We start from the raw sequence: 23,584 nt of genomic DNA on the forward strand, positions 1-23,584 counted from the left end.
TCAGGCACCCAGCTAGGACGAGAGCACATGTGCGCCAGGTGTACTAGGAAGGTGCAGACTAAAAAACCTGATAAAAGTGTGTGGGGTAGCCCAACCAGCTGCCTCACAGATCTCCTGGAGGGGCACTTCCGAGAGGAGGGCTCTAGAGGACACCATGCCTCTAGTAGAATGAGCCCTTACGGCCAAAGGTGAAGGCAAATTGCGCACCTTGTAGGCCTACTTATGGTTTGTTTAGCCGGGAGCCCCTCATTAGGTGACCCGAAACACACTACAGTAAGTCCGACCTCCTCCAAGAAGAGGACCTCTCAAGGTAATACTCGGAACTCTGACTGGCAGAGCAAGGAACCTCTTCTCTTCTGCCGACACATGTGGTGGAGGATGAAATGCTTGCAGGACCATGGACCTAGCCATGTTAAATTGCACTTAAGACACATAGCTGGGTCTCGGATGCAGGATGGCCTTAAAGGAACACTCCGACTTTTTGGGACTTTAGCTTATTCACAGTATCCCCCAGAGTTAGATAAGTCCTTACATACCTTTTTCATTTCTGTGCGTTCTGTAAGTGTTATTTGACGCACCCACCGCTAGCCTAGCTTAGCACAAAGACTGGATGTAAATGGATAGTGGTAGCATAGTAATCCCAATAAGTGACAAAATAATGCAAACATTTTCCTATTTACATGTTGTGATCTGTATAGTCACAGCGTGTACAAAAAACAAGGCTATATGAGACAGAGACCATTTTTAATCGTATAAATACTGGGAACTATATTCTCACTCGGCGTAGGAGCACAGGTAGCGTTACTTGGGCGGAGTGGCTACTTGGGCGGAGTGATCAGCGCAGCACACGAGACGCCCTGTTCTGTTGATGGTTCCGTAAACAAAACAAACGTGACTAACTAGCTAGACGTGACTCATGATCATGGCTGACTTTGAGGAATTGTCAGACTCAGAGGAATTTTACTGTGTATCAAACCAAGATCCAGAACCATATAGGTTTGAGCCAGAATACACAGACGAGGAGTTACAAACTTTGGAAGCTGTAAGACCAGATGCCGAACAGATTGATGTCGAAGGGAGAATCAGAACGAACACGGACTGGTGGTGTAAATGTGGAACATGCCAACCTATGCCCACAGAAACCAAGTGTCTTTGTTGTAACGAATGGGACCGGGTATTGCCATCAATGTCAAGGGCTGATGACAATCAAAATATTTGCGTCACTTCCACGGAAGATTTCTCTGCCCTAATACACCCGGCAGTTGTCGTTTTTTTTCCCCAATGTGACAAGATCAACTGGAAGAAACGCCCCATGCCGAGTGAACCTAATGGTCAGCTGTCCACCAAGTAAGTGATTTTGTTATAATGATCATTCATAGTTCAATGAAATTGTAGTATTGCCATTGCATACAGTGTGTCAATACACAAAATATGCGCACGTCAACTGACATAGCACATTTGAAATAACCTTTCATGATCACCTGTTGACTTGTAGCTTAGCTAAGTTATTCATACAACGTTTTCTGTACTCTTAGTCAATACAGGTTGGTGTCCTACCACATAGTATTGGAGTGGGCCCTGAAGGGAGACACTTTGGGTAGAAGAAATCGTAAACCATTGCCATCATGTGTGGTTGGTGCCATTAGAAGAAAATATCCCTCAGAGACTGGTGTCTATGTGGGATTTCAAGAGGCGGAGGAGGCACTGGAAATGTTGTAGCCTAAGTAAGTATGTGCCAACAGCATTCATACATAATTAGCCTAAACTACATGTCTTTATCATACAAAATTCATAAACTAGCGATATTGAAATGTCTTACAAGAATAAAAGTTTCATTTTTTTGTATTTGGTATTATTGTATATGTTGCATATAGTTTATCTGTGCATAAAGAAATGTGACAACATAAAAAGAACAAGCCAGGAATATCATAGTAGTAGTCTGGGAATTATATTACCGTAAATCCTCTAATAGTGGCCTGTATTCCATTAGTGGCCGGGTCTCTAACATTGGCCGGTCTCGCTGTTGGCGGAGGTAAATAAAGGCCGGTCTCTAATAGTGGCCGGGGCTATTATTAGATACAACGTTTTTCTGGGCAGGCCACAACATTATGCTTGTGATAGTAACATGCAAATACCACAGGGGGGCAATGTTTGCTAATGAATCCAAGCCATAGCTATGGTAGCTTGGTCATGTCAATCACTTCGCTCTTGACTCGCACGTGAGAATTCAGTCACCGGTAGGCTAATGTTGTTTACCATGGCAGCTGCGGAGCCAAAGAGGATTTTTGGCGAAAATCTATTTTTTAACCCCCTGGGATCGACAATCGCACTGCTCGCTTTTTTTCTTAAGTGCAAACAAGTTTCAAAATACTCTGTTGACTTTGATCTCTTAATTACGGAGAGCGCGCGTTATTCAAACGCAAATAATCTGAGGCGATCCACGCAAACCTGAACACCCACAATCAGCTGGATAACACACATCTATCTAAGTAATAATAATCCTGGAAAATTTACCTCAGAAGTGCTTGGAAGTATTATTTCGAGGAGCAACGGATCCAGCTGAGAAATAGGTCAGTTCTATTTGCTTTGTTCTAATCGCAATAGTGTCTGTAAGTTACACACAAAAAGACACGCGTTTCTAGTGTGTGAATGAATGAATGAAATCAATGAATGCACAGATGCGTGCTGTTGTGGAGCTAACGTTACTACTGCTGGAACAAATACTGTTTCAAAATGAATCATTGCTTTTCACAAAAAATATTATTTATATTATATTTATTTGTTGTTAATGTTCTGTATGCATACCATAATGTTATATGGTAACTAACTGTACGTTTTCAATAAATTAACCTAGTATTTTATAGGTTAAAATAGACACAAAATCTCGTTTTTATTCATTCTACTGGTAGTCCGTTTTGCTCAAATACAAATAAAGGCCTGTCTCTAATTATGGCCTCCTTCCAATAAAGGCCTGGGCCGCGATGCGCTTGAGTAAAATAAAGGCCCGGGCCTTTATTAGAGGATTTACGGTATATTATTTTCCCTGACTACATTAGTCTGTATACACTTTCAGCCTGTCTGATACTTTGACACTGGTCTGTGAAACTACACTGTCTTACAGTTTTTTCTCTGCCCCCAGGTTCCATCCTTGATAGAAGATCTCTTACAAGACAGCTGAGCTTTATTTCATCCTGAAAATATGTGAAACATTGATTTGCTTTTTATTTATTGTAATAATTCATACTTCAAATACATTAATGAAACATCTACACTTACGTCTTTTCATTTTTTTGAACAACATATGGTGTGTACTAGTTAGTAAGAGATTGAACACCTTTTACTGTACAACTTGTAGGCCAACTCAAGGCAGATTAGCACAGGAGAAATAAGAGAATGAGAAATCGCAAAATGAGAAATAATCGTATTTATTTTACACTAGCTGTATAACAATAACAGAACTATATACAACAATAATAACAATAACAGAACTATATACAACAATAATAACAAAGACACTTTGGGTGGCAGTGTTGATTCTGTAAAGCAGGCCTATGAAATGATAGTTGGGTAGGTGGGATGGTGAACATTTATTTATTATTTATACCCATATCATACTATTCATGAGTCTGGACCTTTGAACCGAGATGTGTGTCCGGCAATAACATCCTCCTTCACAGGTTTTGTAACTCTGGCGATGTTTGCAGCCAAACGGGGAACTTTTAAACGAGATGAGGGATCTTGGTACTTTACACAGGGATCCAGCCTTCTCTGGATGACAGCATCTATCATGTTGTTCCTGAATGTTTGTTTGGTTTCCTGGTACACAGGTCTGGCAATCCATTGTTTAGATTGTTTTTGATAAACAACACTGTGTCTTCGGAGGCCTGAAATTAAAACGAGTATGTCTGAGGAGTTTGGTCTGTTATGATTCTGATCTAAAATGTATATTATTTAATTCCACTTATAACAGCAAAAGTGTTATGTTGTAAAAGTTATTATGGTCATTCATATATTTAGTTGATAAATTACATACTGATCATTACTGACGTGTATGGCTGAAAATTCTGAAATACTTACCAGACGCTGTCGTTGCTTGTTCTCGTGGTGTTTCGTGGTTCTCGTTATGGTCCATGACTGCCAACATTGTTCGCGCTTGCATTGATGCATATTCAAAGTGCAGTCTTTTGGGACAGTATTTGAGAAGGACATTATGGAATACCTCAAGTTGTCCTGGTGAACAGAAATAAAGACAGTAAAAAATATAAATTACTGTATAAACAATACATGGAACATAGAATACAAGTTCTGTGCATGATTTGTTGAAGATTGGCTTTATGTAATGTTCATCATTGTCTGTGATGATTTATTGATATCTATTACATTATAAACCAGTTTTACGGAAATAGTTCTCACATAAACTAAATTGTAAGGAGTCAATTCATTAGTTATGAAGTGTTTGATAAACATACCTGTGTGTTTGAACAGTGCCATTTGTTCAAGGTCTTTCAGTAGGCGTGCATTCATGACCACTTCATAAAGAGCCTTGTAGGCAGGGGAGTCTACGGCCAACCACTTCTTCCTCCTTTGCTCGTCCGCTGTCAGCTCATCGTGGTAGCATTTATGTTCAATGCCATCTTCTTCCCAACGATGGACCCCACAGATATGATGGAGAACTGATTTCCATCGTCTCAGCAATTCCTGACAGTAACATTACAGCAGCACAGGCAGAAATCTTTTCAGCATTGTCATAACGTACAGGATAAAAAAACTAATTTGAACAAAAAGAGATCCTATTAAAATAATTTATGTCATGCGGTTATGTGTGCAAGCCAGCAGTGATATTCCACTGTGCATTATATCCGTTTACATTATGCACACGAGAAAATAAATTAGACTTTGCAATATGTATGTGTGTGTGTGTATAATGTATAATTGTGTACCTTTGAATCTCCTTTTGATGAGCTACAGCTCCACCACATGTGATTGCTCACACTCTTTATCCAAGGAGCAAGGTCCATGCAGTTCTTGCGATTGGATGCCAAAACCCGTTTTTTCTTTATTCCTGAATTATAATATGAAAGAGCATTATAACATTATAATACTTGATCTATAGGGTAAATGTGATACACAGAGAAGCCAGACATCACAGCAGAAGTATAAGGAGATGTGCAAATTAGCTTACACTAACAACAATAGACCAACCTTTTCCGGTATGCCATGGATCATACTGGTGTTCTATATTTGGAAAATCCTCCCTCATTATTTTCCTGATAGAGGGATGTCTGTCGGTTGTGACAACCTTTACATCGATCCCTTCATCTAGTAGCTTTTCCAGTCCTATCTTGAAACCCATTGGCTCCATGGCAACAGAAGTTTTGGCCTGGGTCACCTAGAGGGAAAACATACAGGTTTATTGCCTACTGTGAAGATTGGGACATTACATTTCGGGTAATACTTTTCAGAACAATGACTGAAGGTTTGGATCTATTATTATATTTATATTTGATAATTTTTACCTGAATCAACTCAAATGTCACAATCTGATTGGTGCAGTCATCCATGAAGGAATACGTTGTGTATTTTGAGGAATGACCTGGGCTATCACTTCTCCCATCTCCACAGATCTGCACTCCCTCGCCATCCAGAGTCTGGCCGATGAGTCTTGCTCTTATATTGGCCTCCTGCTTCTTGTATTCTTCTGCAATAACTGGAATCAGGTAGCTGAACTGTACACTGTAGAATGTGGATTTATGGGGCAGTTGAAGGTTCAAAAGCCCTGCCCAATCAGCAATGTCTGTATAAATAGCACCAGTGAAGAGTGTTGCTGCTGCTGCTAACAGGTTGTTCTCAGGAATTCCACGAACAGTTGGGCATGATTCCCAATCTCCAGTGTGTCCACCATTACATTTCCATTGGACTCTGATCCTGCTACCAGATGTTTTCACATTTTGGTTCACTTCACACATTGCAGCACCACAAATAGTGCATTTTTGGAAGAGTTCCATAATTTTGGACTCATTAACCAGCCATTTCCTCTCTTTCCATCCTTTACATTGCCCAGGAATGCTTGCTGTGCTTCCTGTGGTAGAGGTGGAGGGGCTTGTGTCAGGAACAAAACTGGAGTCAGCAGGATCAGCGGGAGGTTCTGAGGCCATGCTGATGTCCAAGGCTGATGTTGCTGAACTGATATCCATTTCAGAATAATCAATTTGTTGTGTTTCCTGTTGATGACAAACCAACATGGTACAATTTGTTTTCTCACCTTACCTTTACATGCAAACATGTTTTTGCTGAATGTGTTGGTCATCATTTGAAAATAGATTTATAATATTTAATTATCTGACTGTTCTATTTTGCATTTCATGATGATTGATCAAGATCAGTTTCAGCTGAATGATCAAAATGTATGTAAATGTTTTGATAACATTTTTACCCTTCATGGATAGATAACGTGGCTTGCTACTTACATCAAAGATTAGACTTTTTTTTGGCCTGCAGGTAGCCGTCATCATGGGCGATGAAGCAGTGTCCTATACGGAAATATAGATTTCATTGCAAGATTTGCTGCATTTATCACAGAAAATATAAAAACCATTGAATAATAAAATATTAATTATCCTACCAATTGACGTGTCCAGCTGGGTGCCAAGGCAATCAATGTCTTTGACCCTGTAGCTGTCTGAGCAGGACTTGTGAGCTGCAAAGGTAGTGGGGCTTTGAACTCTGCAGTAGGTGCAGTACATGTTTTTCGGGGGGTGGAGTGTGGTACACCTGCAAACATGCTGGAAGCATCCTCTAATTCCAGCAGATCCGGCAGTAGAACACTCATCTCACCCTGATTAATAATTATCACAGAAAATGTATAAAAAATTATTACAGGAATAGATATATTTGAAATGCAATTTATTACAGCTGACCAAATGTAATCAACAGCATATAATACAGTAATGTTAGATTGCATTACAATAGCCTAGAATATGGGGAGAGTAATTGCACAAGGCAAATAGTTTTTGCACAATGAACCCACAGACAGTAACGTTAGCCTACTATTTCACAAACATTTTTTCAAAAAAGAAAACTGCCCATCCCCCTCCAATTCATTAGCAAGTTGAATATTATAACGTTAGTCCTGAGAGTTACATTTAGCGCCGCTCATTTGTTATTGAGCGATACAGTGTGTTCATGACAACACAATAATAACAATAAAGACGATACACGGAGCCCCTATTCACGTAATAATTTCACTAATAAGTTTACATTACATTAGCATGGCACTGTTACAGTATGACTAATGTTAGTCATCTCAAAACATAACGGAACACTTACCGCAGCAACAGGTGATCCAATTTGTCCTGTCTTTATTATCGATGGGATGGCTGTATCCTTTAGCATACGTTTCATGGTCCGTGTGGCAACTTGCATTTTTTCAAAATAGTCGTCCTCAGTGAAATGTTCTGAGCAAACTAAATACTTCTTGATGGTGTTTACAGGTGTGTTTGGATCGATACCCAGAACAAGTAGCCATCGATTCATCAGGTCAGCGTTTTTGGTTGGAATTCTATGAAACATCATAGTATTACCTGGTCTCCCCTGTTTATTGTCGCAGCTCTTTACAATACAGCGAATACCCATGACTGTAAACTATAAATTTACTATCTAGTAATTGCTGACTCTATTACTCCAACTCTGAGCGAACTCTCTGCTCCTCACCACAGGGCGTCTCGTGTGCTGCGCTGATCACTCCGCCCAAGTAACGCTAGCTGTGCTCCTACGCCGAGTGAGAATATAGTTCCCAGTATTTATACGATTAAAAATGGTCTCTGTCTCATATAGCCTTGTTTTTTGTACACGCTGTGACTATACAGATCACAACATGTAAATAGGAAAATGTTTGCATTATTTTGTCACTTATTGGGATTACTATGCTACCACTATCCATTTACATCCAGTCTTTGTGCTAAGCTAGGCTAGCGGTGGGTGCGTCAAATAACACTTACAGAACGCACAGAAATGAAAAAGGTATGTATGGACTTATCTAACTCTGGGGGATACTGTGAATAAGCTAAAGTCCCAAAAAGTCGGAGTGTTCCTTTAACTCCGCCGGGGCAAACCCCAAGCAAGCTGGCGTTAATGCCAGGGCTTGGAGGTCTCCCAGTCTCTTTATAAGAAGTAGCTAAGAGAAAGGCTATCTAGAACGTGAGGTCCTAGGCAAAGCCGACTGAAGGGATTCGAAGGGAGCCAGGGATAGCCCTTCGAGAACCACCGCCAGGTACCAGGAAGGAACCCTGGACCTGACTGTCAGTCTCATCCTCTATGTACCATGGAGAAATAATATGACCAGTTGGTGCCTCCCCAAAGGCCCAACACTCAGTGGTGCATGGAACGCCGCAATGGCAGCCACGTACACCTTACGTGTGGACGGGGAGAAATTCGTAGAGAAACGATCTTGAGGAAACTCCAGAACTGAAGCCACTGGGCAGTTAGCTGGACCTAACTCATGTTCTCTACACCAAGTGGAAAAAACATTCCACTTGAGGCCATATAATCTCCTAGTAGACAGAGCCCTAGAGATAAGTATGGTTTCGACCACCCCAGATGATGGACACCATCTAGGTACTGAGCTCCCTCAAAGGCCAGACCCACAATTTCCACAGCTCTGGGCGAGGATGGAATATAGTGCCCTCCACCTGAGACAACAGATCCCTCCTCAGAGGAATCTGCCCTGGCGGAGCTATCAGGAGTGAAATTAAGTCCGAAAACCATACTCGGGCCGGCCAAAACGGGGCTACCAGAAGAAGACTGATGCCCTTCTGACGGACCCTCTCCAGGACTCCCGGGAGCAGAGCGATCGGGGGAAAAGCGTACAGGCGAAGCCTCTGCCAGGCCTGTACCATGGCATCCAACCCCAGCGAGGCTGGATGAGTGAGGGAGAACCAAAGTGGACAGTGGGACGTCCCTCGAGACGCAAAAGATCCACTTCCATTGGTCCAAACCTCTGCCATATCAGCTCCACCACCTCTGGATGGAGTCTCCATTCCCCGGGCCTCAGCCCCTGCCTCGACAGGATGTCTGCTCCCTGATTCTGAACCCCCGGGACATATATTGCTCTTATAGATAATATTTTCCCTTGGGACCCTAAAATAATCTGATGCGCCAATCTGGATAGAGGGCGCGATCTGAGTCCCCCTTGTCGGTTCAGATACGCTACCACTGATGTATTGTCCGAACGTATCAAGACGTGGTAACCTTTGATGTCTGGGAGGAAACTCCTCAGAGCCCTGAACACAGCCAACATTTCTAGGCAATTTATATGCCAAGAATGATGATGGTCCTACCACAGACCCTGGCAAAGCAGCCGATAACCGCGCCCCAGCCAGTGAGGGAAGCGTCTGTTGAAATGGTTTTCCGGCGACATGACGCCCCTAATACTGGCCCTTGGGACAAGAACCAAGATTTCTTCCATATTAATAAGGAACGAAGGCATCTGCTCGTAACCTTTATTATACGGAATGGATTCCCCTTGGGGGAAAAACCCCTTGGCTTTGAGCCACCACTGAAGGGGCCTCATGTGAAGAAGGCCCAAATGAATTATGTTGGATGCCGCTGCCATGAGGCCCAGCAGTCTTTGAAATTGCTTTACAGTGATGGCCTGGCCTAGCTTTATCCCTGACACCATGGTCAGGATGGATTTCGACACGTGCGGGAGACATACGTGCCTGCATCGTAACTGAATTCCATACTATGCCCAGAAAAGTAGTTTTCTGAGCTGGTTTTAACACACTTTTCCTAGTGTTGAGTCTCAACCCCAATTTCTGAATGTGGCCAAGAACGACATCTCGATGCCGAATTTCCATATCTCGAGACTGGGCCAATATGAGCCAGTCATCGATATAATTCAGAATACGGATGCCCTGAAGCCTCAGTGGAGCCAGAGCTGCATCCATACACTTAGTGAACGTGCAGGGAGAGAGTGCTAGGCCTAACGGAAGAACCCGATATTGGTACGCTTCGCCCCCAAAAGCGAACCTCAGGAACCTCCTATGACATGGAAGGATGGAGACATGAAAATAGGCGTCTTTTAGATCTATCGTGACAAACCAATCCTCGGATCTGATTTGATTCACGATGATGGGAATAGTAAGCATCTTGAACCTGAATCTCCTCAGAGAATGATTCAACTGCCTCAAATCTAAAATCGGCCTCAGCTCGCCATCCTCCTTTGGAACTATAAAGTACTGGCTGTAAAACCCGGACTCTTTCTCTGGTAGGGGAACAATTTATATGGCCCCTTTGACCAGTAGAGTTCTGTACCTCTTGTTCCATAACCCGAGCCTGTTCTGGAACCACTGCAGTCGGTACCACCCCAGCAAACTTGGGAGGTCGGTGACCGAACTGCCGTCTTTACCCATATTTTATAATATTCAGGACCCATATAGATATATTCGGAAGGCGTTGCCATTCTTCTACAAAATCTACTATGGGAACCAGCCCCTCGAGACTGACCTCGGGTGTTTTTCGAGCACTATTCTCGACCTCCTGAAGCGGAGGACCGGCAGGAAAAAGTCAAGAAAGATTTTGTGACCATAGACGGTGCCCTATTGCTAGCGTTTGGGGTGAACGCCACGGTGTGCGTTCGCTGGAAATCATTGTAGCCCGAAGCGCACTTTTACGGCAGGATACAGATATCGATTTCCTGAGGGCTCCCCCAGAGGGGAGACTCTTTGGGTTTCGTTCTCGACACCCTGAAGCGGAGGACCGGCAGGGAATAAATCGAAAACAGTTCCGATGGGCGAACGCGAACACTGCCTGGCCGCAAGCCTTTTGGGCGCCTTTTACAGCGTGCATACGCTGAAAACCGATGTGTCCCGAAGCACACTTGAAGCTGCACAAACATCGATTTCCTGAGGGCTCCGCGGAGGAGCAATTCTCGCTCATCCCTCCACGGGGGGGACAGCCATCTTCGTCTCGTTTTCGATACCCTGAAGCGGAGGACCAGCAGGGAAAAATCTTAAATGATTTTCGACGTTCGCTGCTCATCATTTTAATTCTTCATAATTAAATGCAGCCAAAAACACTCGATAAGTGAAACACGGTCTGGATGGTAGGTTGAATTAAAATATCTAACTTCTTAAAGTCAGATAATATATTCCATCATTTCAATTCCATCATTTTAATTCATAGAATTGAATGCAGCCATAATCACCAGACAATACTGTTTTAATATTTATTTATAGGGTCTCGTAATCTACACGCTGCCTCGGCAAACGCGAGATTCGAGCCGTTACAATATATTTGGCTTTCATCCCTCGAGAAGAAAGTCATCAGGTGCGAGGTTGAAACATTCGACAGCGCACGGATTGCACGCGCGCCGATATATTTCTCAGTGAACACTGCCAGCACACTCAGGAGCTGATTGTGAATGCCTCGCACCCAAACAGTATTATTTCACAGATCGCGTGTGTCCCTTTTTTTGCAGACTCGTAATCTAAGCGCTGCCTCGACAAACGCGAGATTCGAGTCGTTCACAATATATTTGGCTTTCATATCTTCGAAAAGAAAGTCAACGGGCGCGAGGCTTAAACACCCGAAACGCACGGCTGTGTGCGTCGAGATATTTCTTAAAAACCACAGCCAGCACCCTCAGGAGCTGACAGTGCATGCCTCGCACCCACACAGAATCTTTATTGCAGAGTAGCCGTCATCTACGCGCTGCCTCGACTAACGCGAGTTTCGAGCTACTATAGATTCTGTATTGCAATGTAGTGGGACAACTTTTTATTTTTTGGTTACAACAACACCGGCGAGTGTGACTCATGTTCCTCGTTCCCGATGCTGAGCACATCCACTTCCTCAGAAGCAGATAGCTCGAGCATCGGGCACTCGTCACGGGCAGAAGAAGCCACATCGCGGGCTTCTGTGTCGTGAGCGAGCGTTATAGAATCTGCAGATGATGAACATGAAAGTGCCTCGGCAGTCTCGTTCTCATCCGCGAGATCCTTCTGCGATCCCCACGATCTAAGCCGCCGCGCCGCCTCAACGGACGCGGGACCCGAACCGCGGGGATCGCGAGCCAAGTGGGAGCGCAGCACTCTTTAGTACTTTCACAGTGTTCACAGGCAGCCCCCTCGAGAACTGCCTGTGCGTGCTGCGCTCCTAACAGTGTACACACAACTGATGCGTGTCCCCACCCGTGAGAAATATAGGGCAGGGGTGCACACACTTAGTGTATCTTTCACTCGCCATAATATAGAGGATTTCACTGACAAACAACATCAAATAAGACAGACAGTTTCACAGAGAGTGCTTGCTGAAGAGCAAAAGCTAATGTGTGTTTGTGCCAGCGTCACTTTTATGCATCCGGTTATGCCGTCACATGTCACGTCATGACGCAACACCAATCAGGATTGGAATAGTTTCATTCATACTTCAGAGGCGCACGCTAAGGGAGCGTCCCCAAAGAGTCGTTTTCAACGACGCAGTGCGAGTTCCCTCGAAAGGGAACAGCCTATTACTTATTAATTTTGATGTTTGAATGTAAAAACCAAGCGAACGTCATAAGTTGACCTCAGACAACAACACAATTTAAAAAAAAAAGCCAGTTCATGACCCCTTTAATATAATTTATTCATCATGCTGATAAGATTAGGTAAAGTCTTTGTTTTCTGATGCTTAAAAAGCATTAAAATAATTAATAAATGGTTCTAATGTTTTATCAACATTAATAATCATTATTATAATATCAAGTGATATCAAATATTATATTTGTGATAATATCTTAGTTTTTCATCTGTTGAGAGGTGATCCAAATATTCATGGCTTGAAACACAATGAAAATTGACCGGGTTGTGCTGCGTCATACGGAGCCATTCTGCCAATTCGGCCCATATTGGTTTGCCCTCCAGGCCAGCGCACAGGTCACGTGACTGAAAACTATGAACAGACTGAATGGGCGCTTAGTAGATGAAAGAAAAATACATTGATAAGTTGTTCTGAGAGAAACGAAAAAAGATGAAATTTGTGTCCGTGAACACGTATCAATAAATACATTTCGTGACTGTGGCACAAACTGCCTTGAGATCAGGCTGAAATATTAGGCAGAGACTTCTGCGTTATCTTAAAAACTTTGTTCATTGTATTCGTTGTATTTCTATATGTTGATGAATAGTATGTTAATGTAATATGATAACAATAAATATACAAGTCTGTCAAGGTAACACAAAAGTTACAGCTGAACCTCACAGTTGCGAAAATTTCAATTGCAAATGTAGGCGACAGTATAGCCCTCGAGATTCTGGGTTGAAAACTGGCAAAATCTGTTAATCTTACACTACACTGAATGCCTTGAGAATGAAAGGTGAGCAAAGATGGACGTTCACACACATCAAACAAAAACTATCCCCTTCTTCTGTTAACCTCACGAGGACGCCGACACACTGAATTGTTCTTTGTTTAAATTAGTTCAAAGTTACTGTTAGATTTAAATGTTATTACCGTGATAAACAATTAAAGGATCATTTAAAAGAATGAATACTCAGGCTTGCATGTAGATAAATGTAGTAGCTAAACTACAAAGTAGACAAAACAATCTGTAGTGTACGCCTACATGTATGACCACTTTCAAAAAATAAAAGTTTTATTGACATGACCATTTTATCGTATTTTTGTGATCATTGAGTTAAAGGGACAATATGTAGCTTTTTAGGTATTTTATTATCTAAAAGCAATATTTTTAATCATAAATATGTCCTCAATGGTGTACAAATACCTATGCCAATGATCTGACTTATCCTCGTAAACGAAGAATTTATTATCTTTATATACATGGGACGGGTAGGTCCACGGACGCTTCCATGTAGTTCCGCCATCTTGAAAAACTATAATAGCAGAGAGGGACAAAAAGTACTAGGCCAACGCGTTTCCACAACGCGTTTTCGTTCAGAACCAGCGTCACGTGACTGAAGCCAGCAGAAGCGGAGCAGCAGAGCAGTGAGAGGCGCTTGTCACTGCCCCGGCAAGGATGCACCCGCACGGTTATTTATACACCGTTCATTCATACATATGCTGAGTCACAGAATAAGGAGTCCTCATCGTCAAAAAAAGTCCAAAATAGACCGTAAAAGGAAACGTGAGCGGAGATTACAAAAACAAGGGTTAATGTCGGGATAGCTAATGCAGGAGAAAGCTTTCAAAAAGAGACGCTGAAGTTGCCTGCTTTCTTCTCGACAGGTAAGTCAATTTTACGGTCTTAATTACAAGCTTTTCATTGCTTGGTTGTGTTCTTTATTAGTTTATAAACAGTATAACATTTATAGTTAAAAGTTAAACAGGCTCTTTGATGAATAGCAGCTATTGAGTAAAGTAGAGAAGGTCCTAAAAACAAGATTGTAAGTTTTTTGTTTGTTCAAAACTAACATTCGTTTGTTCGTTGTGTCAAGTTGCAGTTTGTTTGAAATAACAAACTAGTTCACCCGAAGGAAAACTCGATGAAGTGCTATTAGAAGCTTAGCTTTTTGGTACATAACGGCTACCGTAGATGCAACACGCACTTTAAAAAGCGAGGCGCTGTAGAGCGCTATTCGTTTGAATGCAAAATACAATTTCACCACTAGATGGGAGAAAATCCTACTTAATGTCCCTTTAAACTAAAACCTTTTTATTTCTATTTATTTTGTTCTGCTGGGAAAATAAATAGTAGACAGATTCTTAAAAAAAACCCTGAAATATAGGCCTCATTCACTTGAATTAAATATTACAGATTAAAAAACAAAAGAAAACATGCTGAGTTTCAGTTCAGTGTGTCGTGCTCCGAAGGAAACAGAGACAAAGAGGTTTTTTTTTTTTTTTTACAAAATCTGATCATCTAAATGTATGGATTATGTCTTGCTTTTATATGTATGACCAAAAATTACAGAGTAAGACTTTACTTTGGACTTTAACTTTTACTGGAAGGACAAATAAATAGTGGTCGCGCTGCGGCCTCACACGCACACAAAAAAAATTTCTTGAATTGCTACCTTGATATCGCAGCCTGTTCATTATTAAAATAAAATACAGTCAACCAAGCATATAAGACGTTACACTGCTCAATTTGAATAGTCTGTATTTCTGTGACGTTTAGAATGACCACCGCCTCACTGCTGTTATATGGGAAAGATCATATTTTACGTCAATAATGCCAGTGAAGTGCAAAGTTTATAGCCTACATAATAATTGGCCTTATAGTTTAGCATGATTCACAAATAATTCAACATTTGGATTTGTGTCGAATGAGAAATGTTGGCTTTTTTCACTTTAAATTAATTTGTTTTGCATCTTATTTAGCCTAGTTTTATTTTAAATGAATAAACCTGAATAAGCTATATATCCATAGATGCTGGCATGGCGTTACATAAGAAAAGAGAGATATTATTATTATAGCCTAAATATTATTATTATTATTATTATTATAAACTAGGCTACATTTAAAAAAGTTTTTAAATAATAATACAGAAGGAACGCAAGAACAGAAACGTTCCTGATTCTGCTCGGAGTGAACCAATGGAATTTATGTTTTAAAAAAAGGTTACAATAGCTGAAGTATGATAAAAAAAACTTTTCTTATAGAATAAAACAATGATAAATACACCAGCGCCACTTAGAAATACAATTTGCCCAAAGCCAGTCTAAAGAAGTTATATTTCATGTTTGAGAATGATCCAACAAATTCTGAGATTCCTATAGTTTAGGTACAGGGGTGCAGAGCCAGTGGTTGTTCTGTAGGCAAACATCAGTGCCTTGAATTTAATGCGAGCATCTGTTGACAGCCAGTGCAAACTGATGAAGAGAGGCGTGACGGGTACCTCTCTTCGGCTAGTTAAAGACCACTCTTGCTACCGCATTCTGTGCATTGTAAAGAACATGCTTAACGTGGCTTAATTAATTAAAATGTAATTAATTATAATTGAAATAAAGATTTAATAAACACCTTGTTAATAAAGGATACAATTGTAGAAGAATTTAATATGTTCTATATGTTTGCATTTTCATATATTCATAGAATCATTGAATGGACAATGAGAAATGTGTGACTAATGTATGACTGAGACAAAGGGCCTTTACTCAAGGGTAGTAGGATGCAACAATGTTAGTTATGGGACATGTTGTTCATGATAACAGAAGAAGTAACAACTAAAGAACGGAGGATGCAACAATGTGTTAGTTATGGGACATGTCTCTTCATTTTAGAGACTATAAAGAAGAAAGGATGCCCTCCCTTCTTTGTCACATTCTGCAGCCACTCTGTATGACTGTTGACCTTTTCTTGCAAGAAAATAAATAACCTTTAAAGACAGCTTGTCTCTTATTCAGTGATGTAAAATTGTTTGCAACTACACTATTTACAGGCATGCAGATGCAGACAAGTTAAGCATTTTCTTTATAACAGCTTTCTATGCGGGAGAAAACAACATAAAAATAGTGTCTTTCCACTCTGTTTACGGTGCCATCATCTTAGTGTTCATTCTAAGTCATCATTCATGTTGGTGTTGATGACAAGAAAATGTGCAAGATAATAGTTTTCCCTGGTTGTTGTTTTAGTACATTAAGCCACGTAGATCATTCTAGAATGCCCCAGTGACGTGGTTTTAACGCATTGCTTTTAATGAGAATTGAGACACATTTCATGTCAAACCTCCACTAAGGCAAAGGGCATGATCATTTTGTCTTCATGAAAATTATTTATTGGAGTATAATTTGGTCATGATATTTGTTGGAGTATGTTAAATTTTAACTGCCAGCTACATCTCACATAGGCTATTGCCTCCTGAACCTTTACAATTTCTCAATGTAAACAATATAAAACACATAACAGCCAAAAAAATAAATAAAATCAAAGTAATTTAAATGTCATTTTGACCTTTATTCATATGAAAAAGAGGGAAGTTGATAATGTGTTTAAATGCTAAACAAGAGGCTAAGATTTAGAAGTGATCATGTTTAGCATCTGTGTGTTGATGCAAAAAAACTAGACAGTAAATTTAGCGTTTATAAATTATGGGAATGATTTTTTTGCTGTTGATTATTTTTTCATTATATTTCTTTAGAAGGTACTGTGTACCTCGTCTGTTTAGAGGAAACACCACTGGTTCATAGTTATGAGACACCTTTTCATACACACTTTTTGAACACAGTGAATCAGCGAATGGGAAAGTAAAACCTGAGTATGTTGAGTTGACAGTGTGAACAACAAGATATTTCCAACTGTATGTTAACTTTTAATTGTTGTGAAATTATGTAATTACTCACAGGGCTTTTCTGCAGCATCTCACAGCTGGAACGAGTCTCTTGTAGCCATATGGTGAAGAAGTGAACCTCTTTGGGTTGAGCTCGTCCAGCACCTTCTCTGACGTCAGCAGTGTGTAGGCCAGCACTGTGCACATCGAAGAGGAGAGTCCCTTTCCTAGATGATCATCTGGACCGAGGTATCTCTGGATTTCCTCATATAATTATCTTTGAGCTCAAGTAAGCAGTAAAATAGGTTGACTGAAGCTTCATCTGAGATGTTCCGATCGAACGATAAACCAAAGATCGAATGAACGTTCCGCTGTAGTCTTTCTTTAATGTATTTAGTTGTTTGTCTGATGCTCTCTGTGGTGTCTTCAGTGTCTGTGGTGTCTTCAGTGTCTGGGAGCAGGCCTTTGAGCAGTTCCTGACTGGATTCCAGTGAAATGCCCATCAGAAACCGCAGGAAGAGGTCCAGATGTCCTCTCTTACTCTCCATGGCTTTACCAACAGCCTTTTGCAGTAGCTCATGTAATGTGGTATCTCGTTTGGGTTTATCAAAGAAAAACTGAAGCTCCTGCATGTTCTTGTTCAGGTAACAGAGGAACACATGCACTGCAGCAAGAAACTCTTGAACACTCAGATGCACAAAGCAGAAGATCTTTGACTCATGAAGTCCATCTTCCTTCTTAAAGATCTCAGTGATCATTCCTGTGAACTCTGTGTGTTCACTCACATCAATACCACATTCTTCCAGATCTTCCTCATAGAAGACAACTTTTTCCTTCTTCAGCTGTTCAAACGCTAGCTTGGCCAACTTTAATATCATTTCTCTATTTGATTGTAAGAGCTTTGTACGTTGTCTTTCTGTTTTTCTATCGTACTTCTGGCTCTTCATGTTCATCTGTATCTGCAGGAAGTGAATGTACATTTCAGTGAGTGTTGTGCTGATGTTCTCTGCATTGTTCTTGATGAGGATATTCTGAAGGACCGTGGCCGTGATCCAGCAGAACACAGGAATGTGGCACATGATGTAAAGACTACGAGACGTCTTAATGTGTGAGATGATTCTGGAGGCCACAGTCTCATCTGTGATTCTCTTTCTGAAGTATTCCTCCTTCTGCTGGTCAGTGAATCCTCGCACCTCTGTGAACAAACCCACATGCTTAGGAGGGATCTGATTGGCTGCTGCTGGTCGTGAGGTCACCCAGACGGGAGCTGACGGGAGCAGAGTCCCTTTGACCAGACTTGTAAACAGCACGTCTACAGATGATTCTTTCTCAACAGTCTTTAATGATCTATTTTTAAAATGTAAAGGCAACCGACTCTCGTCAAGTCCATCAAATATAAATGCTAGCTTGCATTCCTTATATAACTTTGATTTCTCCAGGTCCTTCAGGTCCTCCAGTTCAGGATAAAATTCCAGCAGAAGCTTATGGAGACTAAAATCTTTATTTTCCATCAAGTTAATCTCTCTGAATGGAAGCAGGAACACACAGTCTATATTCTGATTGGCTTTTCCTTCTGCCCAGTCCAGGATGAACTTCTGCACAGAGACAGTTTTTCCAACGCCAGCGATGCCCTTTGTCAGCACAATCTTTTCCTTTTTCTTCAATTCAGTAAATATATCATTGCATTTGATTGGTTTGTCGAGTGTTTGTTTGTTCTTGAAAGCATCATCCATCTTCAGAACCTCATGTTCCTGATTGACATCTGCCATATCTCCCTCTGTGATGAACAGTTCTGTGTAAACAGATTTGAGATCTGCTTCATTTTCCTCTTTGCCCTCAAATATACATTCTGCTTTCTTCTGCATGTTGGCTTTGTGGTTTTCCAAAAACTTTTGCAAATGATCTGGTTAAAAAAAATAATGTAAGCAAATTAAATTACAGGCAAAAAGAGTTTTATTTTTAGGCCACACTTATTAGGTGCCTTTACTATGTATACTAACATTTAATACAAGACTAAGGATTTACTGTGTGACTAGATGATTCCCACATTTCTGCTAATGAGCTGAGTTACTGTCACGGATTGGCCAGGTTCATCCACCACAATCACCCAGCGATCACAGTCACCTGAGTTTTAATAAGTCACACCTGCACCCCATCAATCACCACTGCTTCATAAGCACACCTCACACACCTCTCATTGTCCGGGCTCGTTTATCCTAAGCGGACTCATAGTGCTTCTCTCTGTGAGTTTCACTACTAAACTTACCTGTGTTTACTTACGAGTTCTCTACGACGATTCCAGTCTGTTTAGATCTCATCTCGAGTGGTGTCCGAGCCGTAAGCCTGTCTGTCCCATCAAGTGGTGCGTGAGTGTGTGCTATCACTTGTCATCCTCTTCATACGAAGTTCATCTCCACTCTGAAGTCTCATCCTGCCGTTCCTGCAAAAGATACAGCGATCAGTCATTCACGAATTTCATTCAAGAACTCTGCACTTCTGAACTCTGATACTCACCTAAATTCAGCACGTTGAATCTTCTTGACACTCAGCTGTTTAAATAAACATTACATCACTACTTACCTTGTTGTTCGTCTGCTTCCGTAACAGTAAGCCCGGACCAAAAAGACAGCGGCAGCATGAGTGTTCCAGATCCCTTTCAAGAGCTGGTGGATTCATTGAAGAGGGTATTAACACTTCATCCTACCATCACGCCTACTCCAACCTTCACGCCTTCCGCACCACCAGCACCACCACCTTCGAGCACTTCTTCGTCCACCGCATCTTCCAGTCCCATGGCCCGACCAGCGCCCTACTCTGGCGGGGCGGAGGAGTGCAACGGATTTCTGCTTCAATGTTCTCTCATATTCACCATGCAGCCCACATTATATCCCACCGATCAGTCAAAAATTGCATTCATTACATCTCTTCTCACCGGTCCAGCTCTCCAATGGGCTGAAACGATTTGGAAGCAAGCTGGTCCCGCCATTAGTTCCATTCAAGCCTTTGTTTCCCACTTCAAAGAAGTATTCGGCCGAACAGATGGAGAGGTATCAGCCGGTGAGCAACTCTATCATTTGTCTCAAGGAAATATGTCTACTCATGAATATGCCCTTCGCTTTCGCACTCTAGCGGCAGCCAGTGGATGGAATGAACGGTCCTTACTGACCACCTACCGGCTTGGTCTCACACCTCAACTCCGTTTGCAGCTAGCCGCCTTGGATGATGCTATGGGGCTCGAAAAGTTAATTCAACAATCCATCCGATGTTCAGACCGTATACAATCTTATCAGTCCCATTCTAACTCTACTGCACTCCTCCGCCCATCTGAAACCGCCAGCCCTCCAGAACCAGAGCCCATGATTATTGAGGCTGGTAAACTTACCGCTGCTGAGCGACAGAGAAGGCTGACCCGGGGTCTTTGTATGTATTGTGGAGCCAGTGGGCATGTTCGGTTGAACTGTCCAACTCGTCCCATACGAACATCGGTGAGTGTATTCCATATTGATGAAGAAAAAATGCAACCACTCACTTCTTGTGTCCAGTTAACCACCCAGACATCATCTGTTTCAGTTCACGCCCTTATTCGACTCCGGGTCAGCTGGAAATTTCATCTCGGGGACCCTCTGTCGCCAGCTCCAGCTCCGTACCGAAGCCTCGTCAATAGTTTACCAGATTCAACCCATATCCAAGTTCATCACTGCACGTCCTCGTATTCACCGGAAATGTGAACCCATTACGCTTCATGTCGGAGCCCTACACCAAGAGGATATCCAGCTGCTGGTTCTGGAGGGGGCCTATGCGGATATTATACTGGGACGTCCGTGGCTGGTGAAGCATGATCCCATCATCTCTTGGGGCTCCGGGGAAGTGATGAAGTGGGGCAAGTATTGCTCACCAAAATGTTTTCCATTTCTTCCACGTCCTGTTTTGAATCCTGTTCCAGTCTATGTCACATCAGTCAAAAGTCCACTCGAAAAACAGTCCACGAAGATTCCTGATATCTACTCATCTTTCCAAGACATCTTCTGCCCCAAGAGAGCTTCCCAGTTACCACCTCATCGGCCATGGGACTGCGCCATAGACCTGATTCCTGATGCTCCTTTGCCCAGAGGTAAGATCTACCCGTTGTCACTTCCAGAGACCAAGGCCATGGAGGAGTACATTCAGGAAGCTCTCGATCAAGGGTATATTCGGCATTCTACATCTCCCGCAGCATCCAGCTTCTTCTTTGTGGCCAAAAAGGATGGAGGGCTGCGGCCATGCATTGATTACCGGACCCTGAACCAAGGAACCATCAAATTCAAATATCCTCTTCCTCTCGTCCCTGCGGCCCTCGAACAACTCCGTTCAGCGACCATCTTCACAAAGTTGGACCTCCGCAGCGCTTACAACCTGGTGAGAATACGAGAAGGGGATGAATGGAAGATGGCTTTTGTGACCCCTACTGGCCACTATGAATATCTGGTTATGCCCTATGGTCTGGTCAACGCCCCTTCCGTGTTTCAAAACTTCATTCATGAGGTCCTCCGGGAGTTCCTGCATCGCTTCGTGGTCGTCTATATAGATGACATCCTCATCTACTCCCGGAGTGAAGCCGAACATCGTCACCACGTTGCGGAGGTCCTTCTTACACTCAGAGCTCATCATCTCTTCCTGAAGGCCGAGAAATGTTCTTTCCATCTCTCATCAGTCCAGTTCCTAGGATACCTCATTGACCGTCAGGGGGTCCGCATGGATGAGAGGAAGGTCACAGCAGTAACCACCTGGCCAGAACCCACCACGATAAAAGAACTCCAGAGATTCCTTGGTTTTGCCAACTTTTACAGACGTTTCATATGAGGTTACAGCATCACCACTCCACTCACCAACTTGCTCAAAAGTAAACCCAAAAGTCTCCTCTGGACTCCTGAAGCGGCCGCAGCCTTCCAATCCCTCAAGTCTGCCTTCACTCAAGCACCTCTCCTGACTCACCCTGATCCTGAGCTTCCTTTCGTCATGGAGGTGGATGCCTCAACCTCCGGAGTTGGAGCCGTCCTTTCTCAACTTCATGGGACACCGAAACTACTCCATCCATGTGCCTACTTCTCTCGGAAGCTCAGCCCGGCGGAGAGGAATTACGACATCGGCAACCGTGAACTCCTGGCCATCAAGCTCGCCCTAGAAGAGTGGCGACATTGGTTGGAGGGCGCCATCCACCCATTCCAAGTCATTACAGACCATACAAATCTCCAGTACCTCTGTGATGCAAAACGTCTCTGTCCCCGTCAGGCCAGATGGTCATTATTCTTCTCGAGATTCCACTTCACCATTACCTACCGTCCTGGTCCTAAGAATGTCCGTGCCGATGCTTTGTCCAGACTACATGATACTCCAGAGACTCCTGAGACAACCACCAACATTCTACCCGAAGATATCATCATCAGTCCCATCGAATGGTCTGCTCCTCCAGCCGTCGCCACTCCTGATCCTCGTCCTCCGCCGGGCTGTCCACCTGATCGCCAGTTCATCCCTAGGACACAACGGGTAGATCTCATCCACACTATTCATACCTCTCTGGGCACTGGACATCCCGGGGCCAACAACACTCTCTCGCTGCTATCCGATCGCTTCTGGTGGCCGGGTATGGCAAGGGATGTGAAGCGGTATGTCCAAGGCTGTAAGGAGTGTGCCATGTCCAAAAGTCCCAGACATCTTCCTGCAGGAAAGCTCCATCCCTTGCCAATTCCAAACCACCCCTGGTCACACCTAGGAGTTGATTTCATGACCGATTTACCATCATCGGATGGATACACCTGCATCTTCGTCATCGTCGATCGCTTCTTTAAGTTCTGCAGATTATTACCACTAAGAGGTCTTCCCACTGCCCTGGAAACCGCCGAACTCCTCTTCAATCATGTCTTTCGCTATTATGGGATCCCAGAAGACATTGTGTCAGACAGGGGACCCCAGTTAATTTCCCGAGTATGGAAATCGTTTTTCAAGCTCCTAGGTGTGACAGTCAGCCTCTCCTCTGGCTACCACCCTCAGACTAACGGCCAGACGGAGAGGAAGATCCAGGAAGTGGGGCGGTTCCTCAGGACCTTCTGCCACGGCCACCAGAACTCCTGGAACCAGTTTCTGGGCTGGGCAGAGTATGCCCAAAATTCACTGCGGCAACCCACGACAGGCCTCACACCATTCCAGTGTGTTCTCGGATTCCAGCCTCCTCTATTTCCCTGGGATGGTGAACCATCTGAGGTCCCCGCAGTGGATTACTGGTTCCGGGAGAGCGAGAGAGTCTGGGACGAAGCTCACCATCATCTGCAGAGGGCAGTTCGCAGATCCAAGACAGTCGCTGACCGGAGGAGGATTTCGGGTCCAGTCTACGTTCCAGG

At 42.8% G+C, this 23,584-nt stretch overlaps 2 protein-coding genes across 2 annotated transcripts in view; both read right to left on the bottom strand.

Annotated features, from left to right (window-relative positions):
* Positions 1-22,346, bottom strand: part of LOC308689342 (NACHT, LRR and PYD domains-containing protein 3-like) — a 95,259-nt gene extending 72,913 nt beyond the window's left edge. The window contains exons 1-3 of the mRNA XM_081362992.1: positions 19,477-22,346; positions 17,456-19,113; positions 17,284-17,420 (exon numbers count right to left, since the gene is read on the bottom strand). Of these exons, the coding sequence (XP_081219118.1) occupies positions 17,284-17,420; positions 17,456-19,075 (1,757 nt within the window). The 5' untranslated portion in view covers positions 19,076-19,113; positions 19,477-22,346. The remainder of the gene's footprint in view (positions 1-17,283; positions 17,421-17,455; positions 19,114-19,476) is intronic.
* LOC308689951 (uncharacterized protein) lies at positions 3,206-11,088 on the bottom strand. Its single transcript, XM_081364085.1, has 9 exons — positions 7,327-11,088; positions 6,623-6,835; positions 6,468-6,530; positions 5,517-6,221; positions 5,203-5,389; positions 4,941-5,062; positions 4,470-4,698; positions 4,078-4,230; positions 3,206-3,884 (listed from the first exon to the last, which is right to left on the bottom strand). The coding sequence occupies exons 1-9, from the start codon at positions 7,630-7,632 to the stop codon at positions 3,619-3,621; spliced, it is 2,244 nt and encodes a 747-aa protein (XP_081220211.1). The 5' UTR covers positions 7,633-11,088; the 3' UTR covers positions 3,206-3,618.
* Positions 22,347-23,584: the final 1,238 nt, after the last annotated feature.

Source organism: Scardinius erythrophthalmus (assembly GCF_964197995.2).
Source record: "Scardinius erythrophthalmus genome assembly, chromosome: 4".
Classification (NCBI taxonomy): Eukaryota; Metazoa; Chordata; class Actinopteri; order Cypriniformes; family Leuciscidae; genus Scardinius; species Scardinius erythrophthalmus.

Bases quoted from the DNA above. Each gene is read 5' to 3' on its own strand.
- LOC308689951 (XM_081364085.1), bottom strand. From the start codon at position 7,632: ATGGGTATTCGCTGTATTGTAAAGAGCTGCGACAATAAACAGGGGAGA. The intron at 6,836-7,326 runs GTAAGTGTTCCG...ATTATTAATCAG, and splicing joins TTGGATCACCTGTTGCTGCG to GGTGAGATGAGTGTTCTACT. The intron at 6,222-6,467 runs GTAAGTAGCAAG...TGTCATCAACAG, and splicing joins AAAAAAGTCTAATCTTTGAT to GAAACACAACAAATTGATTA.